The following is a 17,328-nucleotide window of genomic DNA, read 5'->3' as shown; positions in this document are numbered from 1 at the left end:
ATTGGTTGGTTGATTGGTTGGTTGATTTGTTGGTTGTTTTGTTGGTTGTTTGGTTGGTTGGTGGGTTAATTTGTTGGTTGTTTGGTGGTTGGTTGATTGGTTGGTTGCTTGGTGATTGGTCGGTTGCTTGGTGAACCTACAGTATACAGGTTAAAAACTGTAACATCTGTGTGCATCACAGTGCAACCAGTCGTCTCATTGACACCTACAGCATCATGACCTTCACCCTACAGCCTCACGACCTTCACATACAGCCTCACGACCTTCACCTACAGCCTCATGACCTTCACCCTACAGCATTATGACCTTCGCCTACAGCCTTATGACCTTCACCTACAGCCTCATGACCTTCACCTACAGCCTCATGACCTTCACCTACAGCCTCAGCCATGACCTTCAGGCATCACCTGGAAGCGTTGATATGTTGCATTGCTCGCGTTCGTGCGTGTGTGTGCGTGTGTGTGCATGTCTGCATGTGCATGCGTGTGTGTGTGTGTCTGCATGTGCGTGTGTGTGCGTGCGTGTGTGTGTCTGCATGTGCGTGTGTGTGTGTCTGCATGTGCGTGTGCATGTGCATGTGTGTGTGTGTGCCGTCCTGGGACGCGGCTCAGGCAACAAGCGTTGAGGTCTGGAGCCGAGACAGACCTATGGCTATTTCTTCGCCTCGACACCGAGCCGCGAGCCTCCATTAATCAAAGCCAAGCCTTGCCGCGGCTAACGACACTCTGGACTACAGGGTTGTCATCCAGGCCGTACATTATGTCAGTTAAAGCTGTTTTTTATTAGCTGGATGACAGATCGCCTTTTAATTGTTTTGTTATTTTTTTCTCCCCCTCCTTATGTGGGAAACCGTTGGTCAGATCGTGGGAATGGGATGCACTCTGAGGTACGACCGCCGCCGCGCGTCGGATAAGACACTGTTGCCTTTGCTTATATGTTTGGATTGAGAAACCCACAGAATGAGGGGGAGAGAGTTCTCACTCTGCATACGGAAGATGTCACAGCCAGGTGTGTCCAGCAGGTCAGCCGGTCTTTTAGACGCCATCTTAGGTCCGTCCAGGCAAGAGTGTGTGACTCTGAGCACTTATATGGTAAATAAACAGTCCAATCAGAGATCTGGGGGCTGACTCCCCCCCCCAAGGTTATATATAGTAGTAAGAAAATTATGTTCTGTCAACAGCGCTTCACGCTCTGACAGAAGCATGAGTGGCTGGTGGTGACGGTTTACATACCGTCACCTTTTGACTCCAGTCAACAACTACTGTTGCTCCCTGGTTTCTTCCCCCCCCCCCCCCCCCCCCCGCCGTGAGTTCATCGCTGGCATAGAGTCCGTTTATAGAGTTTTGCACTTTAATGTTCATAATTCTTCTCTGCCGCAGCAGCGTTCACGAGGTTTGGAGCCTCGTGAACCCGAGCTCCGGGGACCGCGGAGACAAATGGTCGTGCTGAAATCTGCAATGACCGCTTAGTAATATCAGAGGAGTACTTGTGTTTCGCGCAAAAACACCAATGAAATAGTGTAACTTGGTGTGAAAAAAAACACACGCTATCATCATCAGTACATGTTGACGTTGAGAATCGCCCCAAGAATCTGCTGATCCAACGCAAGTTCATTTATGGGCTCGATCGCAAGTAAAATAAACGGTGCCTGCGGGGCTACGGCTGGAAGACAAGGCAGGAAGAGACGAGGCAACGATGAAAGAAAACTCCACTTATGTGCAAGAGATCCTGATGCTGGTCCTGAAGCGCCACGCCAGAGACCCGTGTGACGACAGAGAGGGTGAGAGAGTGAGTGTTAAAGGTGCAACCGGTGACTCACTAGAAGGATGAGCTCAGTAGAGGGCAGATCTCCGCAGAGGCCTGACGCTCGGGTCCCATTAGTTGACAACAAACTTCTGTTCTCTGATTGGCCTTCGCTCTTGCAAGAAAGTGGGGGGGAGGGTGGCGGGAGGCGCTCGATTATGGCAAAAATAATAATTATATTATTAATTATAATAATATTATAATTAATTATTTACAAACTTTATATATATATATATATAAATAATAATAGAATGTTGGCTGATTGGCTCTGTGTCCTTTGACACATACCCGTGCACACTGGGGGGGGGGGGGGGGGGGGGGGGGGGGGGGGGGGCGGGGGGGCCTGCCCTTGCCAATATGCTCGCCACGGGGGATGTGTACCAGTGCCTCCTCACTGACTGTCCCCACTTTCTCTGCCTCTGTCACCGAGTATGGAGTGGAACATTACATTCCAACTGTGGGGCCACCATCTTTTCTAAGATAGATTGGTGCGATGGCTACCACCAGGTCCATCCGCTCGACGTGCCCAAGACTGCCATTATCACCCCGTTTGAACTGTTTGAGTTGCCTTCTGTCGTCTTATACAAGTTACCAAAGGCTGCCTTTCTGTCGTCTTCTACAAGTTACCAAAGGCTGCCTTTCTGTCGGTCTTCTACAAGTTACCAAAGGCTGCCTTTCTGTCGTCTTCTACAAGTTACCAAAGGCTGCCTTTCTGTCGTCTTCTACAAGTTACCAAAGGCTGCCTTTCTGTCGTCTTCTACAAGTTACCAAAGGCTGCCTTTCTGTCGTCTTCTACAAGTTACCAAAGGCTGCCTTTCTGTCGTCTTCTACAAGTTACCAAAGGCTGCCTTTCTGTCGTCTTCTACAAGTTACCAAAGGCTGCCTTTCTGTCGTCTTCTACAAGTTACCAAAGACGTTTCAGAATAACTGGAGAAACGCTCCATGGCTCCTCCTCTCTCTCAACATGATCTGAAACTACTGTGAAGGAATGGTGTGCATTTGCATTTGCATGGTGTTCCAACACAAGACACAATGAGAGCAATGTGGCACAATAATTGTTTTATCTTGTTTCGTGATCGTGGGGAAAACAAAATCACAATTGAAATTGAAACTTGATTAACCGCCATGGAGAGGTGACGTCATGGAGGAGTGACATCATGGAGTGACATCATGGAGGAGTGACATCACGGAGGCGTGACGTCCGGCGACGACATACAGTGACATATGATGATGATGATGATGATGATGATGAAGACTTTATTTCAGACTCAAGGTCCATATTACACATATACAAAATAACAACAAGAATACAATAACAAAAGAAACAAGGCCAACAACAACAGATTAAAATACATAAAGGCATCGATTCCAATGTTTCCACAAGTCAGAGGAGTATCTTGCGTCACTTTGTTTTACATCACACACAAGTTCCTCAGTAGCAGAGCATGGAAGGTGGGGACATTTGTAGTCCCTAACAAACAGCTTGCACTAGTCCGTCTTGGGAGCTTAATTAAGGAGGATCCTAAATGCATCATTATATGCTACCTGCAGTTTTTTTCATTTTTGGCTGTGCTATAATTACACCACAGGTGTGCAGTATAAAATGGAGTACAATAGGCTCTGAACAGACTTATTTTCACATTGTCTGTACACATGGAATTTCACATACATAGGAAAAGTGTCTTTTTGTGGTTTTAATACGAGACCCAAGCGTCACACCCTCCCACTTCCCTTTACACACAACATGTCACGGAGTAGATAACGAAAATTAAGAGTTGCTTAATAGCCTCAATGGACCTGGACTGTAAATTCATGTTTTCATGTATCCACAATGGTAATACTACCTCACAACACGCCAAGCTCGGTACAAACAGGACAACGCACTGTCACAACTAACACTCCCCATTTACCAGGCATGTATCTCAAATCCCACTAGAGCTCAGACAGTTTGGCTTATGAAATATAGTATAATAAGTATAATTATTAGGTATAATAACACGGATACCATCAGTAGGAGATGACGGGGACAACACATGTTCAATGGTATCATGATTGGAAATGCTGTTAGTTTTGTGAGAATAGCGCCACCATGAGGCCAGATGACTTACACTGCTTCCCAGGCCTCCCTGCTATTGTAAGACAAACACATTTGTTATGTTCAGTGCAAATGGGGAGACCAGGGCACAGTGGATCAAGGGGCACCGTGAATCAGTGGCTATTTATAGAAACTTGTACACAGGAATGCCTTGATGATGTCATCAGTGTGTGCCTCTGGTTAATCCATATCTGAAAAATGTGCTTAATTTCCAGGCAACACACTTTTGTGAAGAATTGAAAGGTAATCCCCGTTTTGTATCATCAAATGTAAAATTTCGTGTTTCTTTTGTTTTTGTGATTTAGTATAGATCATCCAGGAATAAGAAACCAAGCACATGTTGGTAATTTGAGGGATATTTAATGAAGTTTTATGAGCATGTGTCCTCTCTGCTGCTAATGGCCATGAATGAAAAAAATTCACATGATTGCACATAGTGCATGCGGGGCACAGTGAATCGGGGCACAATGGATACATTTTTCAAGTGATTCACTGTGCCCCGGTAAAAGGAGGTCGCTTTGTTTGTTGACTAACGGCAATAGTCAACCAAGTGTTCCAAGGAGCGTCCAGTTTTGCTAACACTGGATAACCATGACACCCATCTATCGATTGAAACCATTGATCTTGCCAAGGACAACGGTGTGGTTATGCTAACTCTGCCACCACACTGCAGCCACAAAATGCAACCATTGGATCGATCTGTGTACGGACCCTTCAAGGCATTCATCAACCAGGCAGCAAATGCTTTCATGCTCAACCACCACGGTCAACCTATCACAATCCATGATATCGCTCAGATAGTGGGCAATGCTTACCCGTTAGCCTTCACTCCAAAGAATATCACATCCGATTTTCGAGTATCTGGCATCTATCCATTCAACCCCAATATCTTTCAGCGATGATGATTTCCTCAGTTCATATGTAACAGATCGACCTGTTGCAGTAGAATCTGCAGAGCCAATCGCTGAAGTCCCAGAACCACCTCATCCAGCTGAACAGCCTCCACAGAGAGCACCAGAGCTTTCAGACACAGCCACAGAACCACCTCATCCAGCTGAACAGCCTCCACAGAGAGCACCAGAGCTTTCAGACACAGCCACAGAACCACCTCATCCAGCTGAACAGCCTCCACAGAGAGCACCAGAGCTTTCAGACACAGCCACAGAACCACCTCATCCAGCTGAACAGCCTCAACAGAGAGCACCAGAGCTTTCAGACACAGCCACAGAACCACCTCATCCAGCTGAACAGCCTCCACAGAGAGCACCAGAGCTTTCAGGCACAGCCACAGAACCACCTCATCCAGCTGAACAGCCTCCACAGAGAGCACCAGAGCTTTCAGACACAGCCACAGAACCACCTCATCCAGCTGAACAGCCTCAACAGAGAGCACTAGAGCTTTCAGACACAGATCCAGAACCTCCACAACCAGCCAAATAACTTCAGAAATTTCACATGAAGCCCCAGATGACACCGCAACATATTCAAAGGCACTCGAAGCAGTTGGTTCAACTTCAACAGAATTGAGTAGGCCTATCATCACACCAGAAGAAATCAGCCCTTTTCCAAAGGCACCACCGCGCAAAAACAAAGGTAGAAAAAAGAAGGGGAAAACCCATGTTCTGACAGACACTCCAATCAAAGAACAAATCAGGACAGCCAACGAGCAGAGCAAAAGGAAGAAGAATAAACAAGGCAGTCAACAGTCTAAAAAGCCAAAAGTAGCTAAAAAGGAGCGGAAGCTGCAATTCGATGATAATATGGAGGGAGACACGTCAAACTCTGACGGGGATGCTGATACGAGAAGACTTTGTGATGACGCATCAGATTATGATGACCTTGATGATGGCCAACTAGAGGACTTAGAATTGCCGGATTGCAATGCTCTGAATGCAACAGATTTTGTGTTGACAAAGTTTGCAACAAAGAAAACCAATGCAATGTATGTATAGGCAGGTCCAAAGCCGCATTGTGGATGCTGATGAAACCACATTTGAAGTGAAGTTTATGCGACGTGAGAAACCAAAGTCATTCACGTTCATTTTCCCAAATATCGAAGACATATCAGAAGTTTTGTTTGAAGATGTTGTAGCAAAGCTGCCCAACCCCATTCAACATGGTGGCACAGCACGTGTTGCACGCCATATGATATTTCCAGTCAATTTCGCCTTGTATTCAAATATGCTGCACTAGGTATTGTAAAACAATTTAGCATCTGCAACTGAGGGTTTTTCAATATTGAATAATATGTTGAAGCAATGTTGTGTGTTTAGTTTGCGGTGCATTTTATTCATTATAACCATGAAAATAATACAATGTTAGGTGTTGCCGTGATTATCTTGTTCACAGATAGGAATGTAGCCAGGAGGGGTCCTTTGTACATCAGTAAACCTGGACAGACTTGTGAAGTCAGAGACCATGATTCACATTCATTTTCCCAAATGTACAGGATGTGTCAGATGCGTGTGCGAAAGTTCCCAGCACTGCGCTGGGTTTTACATAGGCTACTAGTATAGCAAAACATTTCATATTGTTTCAGTATTTTCAACTGTTGGTCTGGTTGATATGTCTATTGTTGACATGTCTTATTTGTACATGAACGTTTTGCTTCGTTCACACAATAAAGTTGCTGTTTGTGAAAAAATTATGTATAATATCTGGACTGATTCACAGTGCCCCAGGTAGCGATCCACTGTACCCCGTTACTGGGGCACGGTGGATCAAACATATTTTTACATTCAACCCCATCTCAGCATCTCATATTTGGCAGTTGGCAGGATATGATAGACATGTTTTATAGAGAAGATATTCTGCTATCAATTCCACAATAGACCAGAACCATGCTGTCATCAAGCCAGGAAAAATGCTGAAATATAAGATTTCTGATGCACTGTGCCCCGGTCTCCCCCCTACATATAGCGTACGTAGCATTCACAGGTGATGCATCGCATTCCTACTAATGTTTTTTTTGTTTTGGGACAATATCGCCATCGTGAGGCCAAATTATTCTGAAAAAGGCTTTTTTTCTGATGCAAGCTTGTCTGCACTGAATTTAGCAGTATAGTAATAGAAGTAGTAGTAGTAGTAGTAGTAGTAGTAGTAGTAGTAGTAGTAGTAGTAGTAGTAGTAGTAGTAGTAGTAGTAGTAGTAGTAGTAGTAGTAGTAATAGTAGTAGTAGTAGTAGTAGTAGTAGTAGTAGTAGTAGTAGTAGTAGTAGTAGTAGCAGTAGTAGTAATAGTAGTAGTAGTAGTAGTAATAGCAGTAGTAGTAGTAGTAGTAGCAATAGTAGTAGTAGTTTCACACACACACAATAAAATGATGTACAATCATTCCAGACAGTAAATAAGCTAAATGTACACAGTCAAATAAACGACAGATTGGGGCTTTAAATTCTCACAGTTAAAGCCACGCGCGTCTGTCACCTTTAATCCCTCAACAGCAATAAACACCAATGCGTATACAGCAGTCATACGTGTAGATAGTAGTTTTTATAGTCGCTCCGCGGGCCGCCGCCTGCTACTGCTATCTCCGAGTGGCAGAGCCAGAGCAGCTATAGGTCTGTAGGAAGTGGAGCGCTGGTCATACGGTTATTTGTCTGCTTACAAATTGGGGTTTAATGCCGATGCCTTCCAGATGTTACATGTTATTACCGCAGCACTGCTGCCGGTGGTGGAGGCTCTGAACCACAATAGGACCGAGCTCCGTGCCGCCAGCGGTAGAAGTGTGATAGTGTGACTGCATAGATGGAATATGTTTCTCTTGGCCACGAGCCACAAGGGCCTCTAAAGGTTTTTTTTTAAGTTTTTTTTTTACTTATTTACTTTAGGAAATCAGTTACCGGAGGCAAGAGATGGGACTGGTTGAATATAACTATGAATAATATATTGGGGATGGGGTCGTAGGGGTCAATCTATATGTGTATCCTGTCTACAACGCAACCGGAATCCCTGTTCTATATAGTGCTGTTCTATATAGTGCTGTTCTATATAGTGCTGTTCTATACTGCTGTTCTATAGTGCTGTTCTATATAGTGCTGTTCTATATAGTGCTGTTCTATATACTGCTGTTCTATAGTGCTGTTCTATATAGTGCTGTTCTATATACTGCTGTTCTATATAGTGCTGTTCTATATACTGCTGTTCTATATAGTGCTGTTCTATATACTGCTGTTCTATATACTGCTGGTCTATATACTGCTGTTCTATATAGTGCTGTTCTATATACTGCTGTTCTATATACTGCTGTTCTATATAGTGCTGTTCTATATAGTGCTGTTCTATATAGTGCTGTTCTATATACTGCTGTTCTATATAGTGCTGTTCTATATACTGCTGTTCTATATACTGCTGTTCTATATAGTGCTGTTCTATATACTGCTGTTCTATATAGTGCTGTTCTATATACTGCTGTTCTATATAGTGCTGTTCTATATAGTGCTGTTCTATATACTGCTGTTCTATATACTGCTGTTCTATATAGTTCTGTTCTATATACTGCTGTTCTATATAGTGCTGTTCTATATAGTGCTGTTCTATATACTGCTGTTCTATATAGTGCTGTTCTATATAGTGCTGTTCTATATACTGCTGTTCTATATAGTGCTGTTCTATATAGTGCTGTTCTATATACTGCTGTTCTATATACTGCTGTTCTATATAGTGCTGTTCTATATACTGTTCTATATAGTGCTGTTCTATATAGTGCTGTTCTATATACTGCTGTTCTATATAGTGCTGTTCTATATACTGCTGTTCTATATACTGCTGTTCTATATAGTGCTGTTCTATATACTGCTGTTCTATATACTGCTGTTCTATATAGTGCTGTTCTATATACTGCTGTTCTATATACTGGTGAAAACCATCTGCTGTGTTTGTTTCAACTCAAAAACAACAATACATATATATTTTGCCTCAAGGTTTTACAAACAACTAAATGTTTCTTTGAATCACTTTCTGTAACTCCAGGGTGCAATGCCACTTGTGGACACTAGAGCCTGACACGTCCTGTCCTGATCAGTTTCCAGGCCTATTTCCCTAGTCAGCGTTACTTGTGAATCTCCAAGTGACCTAAAACTAAGAGGTAACGACTATTTCTGGGCAACGATGGTGTTTTGTCCTAAAACATTTATTTTATGAACCCCATTAATTGAAAACGCTCAATACAAACAACTGCTAAGAGGATGCAGACCAGAAAGACTTTCATCTTGTTTACATCAAGGTCCTCCATTTTCAATTCATCAAGACATTTATGACATACATAAACAGTGATCCCAGTTAGTTTATTCCCCAGTAACCTCGTTCCCAGTTGTATCTCCTGCATGAGATAAAGCCTGGTAAAGAACTACGGCCGAAAGTGTGAATTGGGTAGAATTGCCGGTGTATGTACTTCCCCTGGAAGCAGCCGCCGAACGGACCAAACTTTTCCCGAATCCTGTCGGCAAACAAGCTAGAACGTCCCGGTCATGTAGTAAATTATTCAGGCAAAGCCGTTGCAGTGGCTTAAACGAGGAAATATTGTGCACTTCACAAATTTTTTTTGTATCCACTTTTTCTCCCATTTTCTATTTTTCTCCCATCCCAATTTTCGTATCGTCCAATTCAACCCTCCCCTGTCTTTGAACGCTGTTTCATGCCTCCCACAAGCCGGCTGCAATGTGGACTAAGTCATACATAGCACGAGTCCCCTCCGATACTCGAGGTAACAGCAGTCGCATCTTTCCACCTGCGCGGCTCGATCTTTCAGTGTCAGGGGTCTGGGCTTTGGAGGGGCCCCGCCCCCGTCGCTTCCTGATTCTACTGCGCAGGCGCACCAACCGACCTGTAGGAGTCGCTGTCCACAATGCCCGATCCCCACCCATCAGTTTTCCCTCCCCCTAATACTGCCAATGTGTATTAGTGCGGACGACCAGCTAAACTGAAAGCAATGTGGAGCGCTGGGCTCGAACAGGGAGATGATCTGTTTGAGCCCAGCCTCCAGTATTTGTGGTGAGCGCCTTGCCCACTGCACCACGTAGCCGCCCCACTTCACACGTTTCTATAAATGTGTTGTCGAAACCGGAAAGCCTGTAGCCTGTACTTCCTCTACTATCGTTTACACACTTTAGGAGGCACATCTTGTCCAGCCTAATTCCCTAGGCTGGTAAAGCTATGCCTCCTAAAGTGTGAAAACGGAAGTACAGGAAGTACCGGCTACAGGCTTTCCGGTTTCGACAAAACAATTATAGAAACGTGTGAAGTGCACAATATTTCCTCGTTTAAGCCACTGCAACGGCTTTGCCTGAAGAATTTACTACATGACCGGGACGCGTCTATACTTTTACCAACCCATTTCCAGTTCCGCGTTCGAGTTCTGCGATCTGATTGGCCACTGACGTTTCTGGTCATGTGACATGTGCGCCAATCGTGTGACGCCTGTTTCTGTGCCTATTTCCGCCTCGAACAGCCTGCAAACTACCTAACGCCTAGTTTATCACTGGTTAAGCTTAGGCGACTCTTTCGAAGTTGGTTAAGGTCAGAGTTTGGAATCAGGGCTGGTGTTCTATCGCCCTGCTCTAAGACAAACTCTAACCTTAACCAACTTCGAAAGAGTGCCTAAGCTTAACCGGTGATAGAAACAGGCGTCACACGATTGGCGCAGATGTCACATGACCAGAAACGTCAGTGGCCAATCAGATCGCAGAACGCAACGCGGAACTGGAAATGGGCTTGTAAAAGTAATGACGCGACCGGGACGTTCTAGCTTGTTTGCCGACAGGATTCGGGAAAAGTTTGGTCCGTTCGGAGGCAGCTTCCATGAGTGCATGCTTACCAACTGTCCGTCTGCAACACTACTATCACCGACATCTAAGAAGGGAGATCCCCCCTTGAATGGCCCTTCTAAGGTTTCTCTCCTGTGGTGCATTTTTTCCCTATTGCTAGGTTTTAGTGAGTTTTTCCTTACCTTCGCGTGGGGTATGTCTGGGAGTGTTTGCATTCATTCATTTATTTTGCATTTATTTTAAATTGGTTGGACCTTATGGTGTTCTTGTTTTGTTCTTGACTTATTGTGATGTTTCTTCTTGACTCGTTTAAAGAAGACGTGTCCGGCCCATGGGGACATTAACGTGTGTTGTCGGGCCTTACAAATAAATTTGATTTGATTTGGAAGTACATACACCGGAAATTCTACCCGATTCACACTTTCGGCCGTAGTGCTTTACCAGTCTTTATCTCACGGAGGAGATAAAACTGGGCACGAGGTAATTCCCCCGTTGTTTTCCCTGAAAAGGGGCGTGGCTCGATCTAAATAGAGGCGTGGCGATCAAACTCCAGTGAACTGACGTGTTGCAGGTGAGAGGTCAAATACTCTGATTTGGACTTTGAGACGGTTGCGTTCCGTCGTTGACGGGAGGACACTTCCCGTTTGTTTGGTCAGCTTTCAAGATAAAAGCACGACAAACGATTTCATAATAAAGATGAGCGAATTCATCTGCATTTAATTATCAAAACCAACAAAGATTTAGCTTAAATGAGGAAAAGTATTTGGACTTGTGTTTCATACTGCCACTAAGCTAGTAGATCAATACAGCGTCCATGCAGAGTGTAGTATGGTTAGCTTTGAGAGCCTGCAACATTTTCTCAGTGGGATGTGAAAGTGGGGATCCTATTCCTGGAGTCCGTGGAAATATGTTTACATTTACATTTTACATTTAGTCATTTAGCTGACGCTTTTATCCAAAGCGACTTACAAGTTCTGTACGACAAGCCATCAGGAAGGGCACAACTCTATCAGCTGAGTAACAATGTTCATCAAAGTGTTGAGTGCTACAGTGTAGGTTTAATGTTGCATGTACAATATAACCATTCTTATCATACTAACATAATTTGTATTGCCTATATTTACTGCAATGCTTCATTCTCGAAGACACTCTGACGTCACGAGACCGCCGCCATCTTGGTATTGGGGAAACAAACGGATTTCTACGATCAAATGTATGCGCTGAGCTACGTTCTTATTACATATTTTATCACATTCTTGTTCATTTCATAACCTTTTCATATAATTTGTTTTGAAAATATTGAGGCAAACATGGCATTTAACTATTTCGAAAGCCTTTCTGGTGATTCTAACAAATTTGTCTAATATGTTTTCCCCCAAGCCATAGACATGCACTTAGACAGAAAGTTAAAAAGACAGGAAGTTGACTTCGAGAATTTACCGTTTTTCATTCGAAACGTGTGTCCTATAGAAAGAAGGATATTGTCGCTTTTATTTTGAAATCAATAGAAATCCGAACGGAAGTCGCATGCTTGTTATTGCTGTTTGCTGGCGGACTTCGAGGTGCAGACAGTCCATAGTGAACCGCGTTAGTTACCGTGGTGTTAGTTAGTGTTGTTGGGTAACTTATAGCCTCCGACGAAATCGATCAAAATGATGAGTGGAAAAACCGTCATAGTGACCGGCGCCAACAGCGGCATAGGAAAAGCCACGACGGTGGAGATTCTGCGGCGACAGGGGCGCGTGATCATGGCCTGCAGGGACATGGAGAGAGCCGAGGAGGCGGCGCGAGACATCCGGCTGCAGAGCGAGTGCGGCGGCGCGAGACTCGAGACGTCACAGCTCGTCATCAAACAGCTGGACCTGGCCTCTCTGGAGTCCGTGCGCGCCTTCTGTCTAGACGTCATCAAGGTAGCTGAATGAATGAATGAAAACTTTATTTAACAGATTGCAGAATGGGTACAATACAGTACGGCTCAATACACACAATTGTTAAGGGGATGCAGACCAGAGAAAGACGTTTGTCTTGTTTACATCAGAGTCCCCCATTTTCAATTCATAGTGACATTTATGACATACGCAACATACATGACATCATGACATTTATGGCATAGGGACATACATGACATACAGGTATATAGTAGTGTTACATTTGTGACATGTATGCAAATATACAGTACTGTTACTGTTATGATGAATTGAAAATGGGGGAACCTGATGTAAACAAGACGAAAGTCTTTCTCTGGTCTGCATCCCCTTAACAATTGTGTGTTTTGAACTGTACTGTACCCATTCTGCAATCTGTTAAATAATGTTTTCAATCAATCAATCAATTACCCATAGATCCTGACAGAGTATATACATTATGATGGGGAGGAGACTGTACATTAGGAGGGGGTGGGTGGGTGGGAGAGACTGTCATCATTGAAATGAATGAGTGAGTGTGAATGAAGTGAGCAAGACAATTGACGAAAGAGAGAGATAGGAAAAAACATTATGTAACGTTAGGTCACCTATCTCGTAGCTTAATAATATCATTGCATATTATCAAAGTTACTTTAGCTATTATACCACCACAGTAACTGTCTTGGGGTACTGTACTCTTTCGTTAGTCTGGTGATCAATACCATAGTCCCCTCCATACTCATAGCCAAGCTCAGGGACCTGGGCTTGGGCTATGACCTCTGCCAGTGGGTCTTGGACTTCCTGACTGGCAGACCCCAGGTGGTGAGAGCAGGCAACTGCACCTCCTCATCCATCACCCTCAACATAGGGGCCCCCCAGGGCTGTGTTCTGAGTCCCCTCCTCTACTCCCTGTACACACACGACTGTGTGGCTCAGCGGAGTAGCAATACAATCGTCAAATTTGCTGACGACACAGTGGTGGTGGGCCTGATCTCTGCCAACGACGAGAGGGCCTACCTGGAAGAGGTCAAGGTCCTGGCGGGATGGTGCCAGGAAAACAGCCTCTCCCTGAACGTCAGCAAAACAAAGGAGATGATTGTGGACTTCAGGAGGTCGGGGGTCAAGGACTACAGCCCCCTCAGCATCGACGGGGCACCGGTTGAGAGAGTCAACAGCTTTAAGTACCTCGGAGCCTACATATCCGAGGACTTGACATGGACCACACACATTAACAGTGTTGTGAAGAAGGCACGACAACGCCTCTGCTTCCTCAGGCGCCTAAGGAAGTTCCAAGTCAGCCAGAAGATCCTTAAGAACTTCTACTCATGTACAATAGAGAGCATCTTGACCGGCAACATCACCTCCTGGTTTGGGAATAGCACTGCACAAGACCAAAGCAGACTACAAAGAGTGACACGTTCAGCCGAACGCACAATTGGAGGGGGGCTCCCCACCCTCCAGAACATTTACTACAAGCGTTGCAAGGGCAAGGCTAAGAGAATCATTAAAGACTCCAGTCACCCGAACAACTGCCTCTTTGAACTGCTGCGGTCAGGCAAGCGATACAGGAGTCTCAAGGCGAGCACAGAAAGACTCAGAAGAAGCTTCTATCCCCAGGCCATCAGGCTGCTAAACGAACAATGAATGAACACTACACAACAACAACCACCAAACGCACATAGCACACACATCCACACTCACACACTCACTTTAAACAAACACACTGTAGCACCCACTCCACACACTTATAGCACACACCCACTTTAAACAAACACACTGTAGCACCCACTCCCCACACTTTATATTTATGGATGAAGGATTGCACTACAACTCGTACACCTTACTGTAAATTGTACCTAAAATTGTACCTCATCCCATTTCTGCTTTGCACTAGATAGTACTGTACATTAGTACACTGCATAGTATTGTGTATTGTATATTATATGGTAACTCAGAACATTGTACATATGTCTATACCGAACACTGTGACCTCATTTTCTTCTTCTAAATTCATGCTATATTATGTTATTATGTTATTTGATACTATCTTGTCTAGCACAGTCTCTGGAGCGTAACAGTAAGAAGCATTTTGTATGAAAGTATTCTGTACTTCTGTATGACAACTATTAAAGAACTTGAACTTGAACTTGAACTTGATGTGTGTGTGTGTTTGGGGGGGCATTTAATTGACTACCATAGTATCACTGTAAGTTACATAATAATACTATAACACTATATCATCTGATGATCCCTATTACTCAGTAGTACTCTTTTATATATTTTATATCCCGTTTAATCACCTGTACTGTACATTCTATATTACTATTGCACTTTACTGTTACACGTGCACTTGTGTTGCACTTATTTTCATTGTACTGTACTTTTTTTTTTTAATATATATATTTAGTCAAGCTTATTCGTTCTCAAATTTTTTCATGTCAAGGACCTCCGAGTTGACAAGCTGTGGACCCCCAGTTGACAGGCTTGTTGTCCCAAGGACCCCTATCTGAGAGGACAGCTGTTGATTTAGTTCAGACTTCCATAACCGTCTATACTGACGGAGGGGAGATAACCGTGGGGAGAGCGAACCCTATGATCAGCATAGTCATTCTTGCATTGTTGCTAACTTCTAGTGAATACTGTTGAATATTATTAAAATATGAACTACTCCCATTTAGCTAGAACCAGTGGTCTATAGCTTGTTTAATAAAGACTCACGGTCATATTCATAGGATTTTCACGACGTGTTTTGTCATACGATATGGCAATAAATGGTTGTCATTTATTGATGGTCACATGCTATTTGATTACAATCACTCGTTGTTTGCGACCGAGATTGTCTGTGATCGCATACTTTGAATACAGTTTTCAGTGCCTCAGTCAGACCGTATGTAAGTACATGTTTTAGTTTTCAGAGGAACAATGTTCTCAAACTTTATTATCTAAAGATGGTAAGTTAGTGTGTTGTGTGCATTCATAGTTAAAGACAGTAGAGGTTGAGTACTTTATTATCTAAAGATGGTACGTTAGAGTGTTGTGTTCATTCATAGTTAAAGACAGTAGAGGTTGAGTACTTTATTATCTAAAGATGGTGAGTTAGAGTGTTGTGTTCATTCATAGTTAAAGACAGTAGAGGTTGAGTACTTTATTATCTAAAGATGGTAAGTTAGAGTGTTGTGTTCATTCACAGTTAAAGACAGTAGAGGTTGAGTACTTTATTATCTAAAGATGGTAAGTTAGAGTGTTGTGTTCATTCATAGTTAAAGACAGTAGAGGTTGAGTACTTTATTATCTAAAGATGTTAAGTTAGAGTGTTGTGTTCACTCATAGATAAAGACAGTAGAGGTTGAGTACTTTATTATCTAAAGATGGTGAGTTAGAGTGTTGTGTTCATTCATAGTTAAAGACAGTAGAGGCTGAGTACTTTCTGGTGATATATCACATTCACAAGTGATTATCTTCACAACTGCAAATACACAAGCTGTCCAACGAATTTCAAACCAGACTTATATGGTTCTTCAGTGCAAAAGGGTTCAATTAATCTTAGCAAGTAAATGGACTCGACCTGCTGGGAGGCCTGTTTTTGGGGATGACTACTTTATTTTCTCTCGACAGGAGGAACCCAGGATAGACGTGCTGATCAACAACGCGGGGCTCTACCAGTGCCCTTACTCCAAAACGGACGACGGCTTCGAGATGCAGTTCGGGGTCAACCACCTCGGCCACTTCCTCCTGACCGACCTGCTGCTGGACCTCCTGAAACAGTCCGCCCCCAGTCGCGTGGTCGTGGTCTCCTCCAAGCTCTACAAGCACGGCCAGATCAACTTCGAGGACCTGAACAGCGAGCGCGGCTACGACAAGGCCTTCGCCTACGGCCGCAGCAAACTGGCCAACCTGCTGTTCGCCGGTGAGCTCGCCCGGCGACTCGAAGGCACGGGCGTGACGGCGAACTCCTTGACCCCGGGCATAGTGAGGACCAACCTGGGGAGACACGTCCGCGTCCCTCTCCTGGCCAGGCCCCTGTTCCAGCTGGCCTCCCGGGCCCTGTTCAAGAGCCCGGAGGAGGGGGCCCAGACCTCCGTCTACCTGGCGTGCAGCCCGGATGTGGAGGGCGTCCAGGGGGAGTGCTTTGCCGACTGTCGGCCGCAGGTGTTGCTGCCCAAGGCCACGGACCAAGTGGTGGCCCGTAAACTGTGGGATATCAGTGAGGTCATGGTGGGCATAGCCACCTGAGCTGGAGCGGTGCCCGCGGTGCCCTGACCGACCGAGGAGGCAAGTACAGTACGGACAACTAGGCCTTTACAACAGTCGTTAAGTACAGTACGGACAACTACCTGTTGTCCTATTGACTTGCTAACAGGGCCACTAGCTCACACTAAAGCTTTATTCTTATTGCTACTCATTTAATCAAAACCCAGGCTGGGATGTGAATACCAGGGGAACTGCATTGGTGTTATTATGACTGCTAAGAATGTCATTCAAAATAGTAAATTCTGGGGCGCCCCAGTGGCGAACCACATAGCGCGCTCAGCCGCGACACGGCCGACCTGGGTTCGATTCCCGAACCCGTCGTTATTTGCCGAATGTCTTCCCCCCACTCTGTCTCCCATTCCTCCTCTATCTCTATCTACTGGAATGCCCAGTAGAAATAAAGCGATAAAAAACGCCAAAAAAAATGTATCTTTAAAATAGTAAATTCTAGCATCCAAATCATAAAAATGACCAGCTTGAATTATTTTAGTAACTACCCCACAGGACTCATGTGG

At 44.3% G+C, this 17,328-nt stretch overlaps 1 protein-coding gene across 1 annotated transcript; it reads left to right on the top strand.

Annotated features, from left to right (window-relative positions):
* Window positions 1-12,310: 12,310 nt before the first annotated feature.
* On the top strand, window positions 12,311-16,864 carry rdh14a (retinol dehydrogenase 14a; the record flags this gene model as incomplete). Its single annotated transcript, XM_084311001.1, has 2 exons — window positions 12,311-12,568; window positions 16,178-16,864. 2 exons carry the CDS (start codon window positions 12,311-12,313, stop codon window positions 16,793-16,795), a joined length of 876 nt encoding a protein of 291 aa, XP_084167127.1. The 3' UTR covers window positions 16,796-16,864.
* Between the last annotated feature and the right edge of the window lie 464 nt (window positions 16,865-17,328).

Source organism: Notolepis coatsorum (assembly GCF_963971535.1).
Source record: "Notolepis coatsorum genome assembly, chromosome: 3".
In the NCBI taxonomy this organism is placed as follows: Eukaryota; Metazoa; Chordata; class Actinopteri; order Aulopiformes; family Paralepididae; genus Notolepis; species Notolepis coatsorum.
The sequence above is the reverse complement of the archived record's forward strand: the minus strand, read 5'-3'. Positions and strand labels throughout refer to the sequence as shown.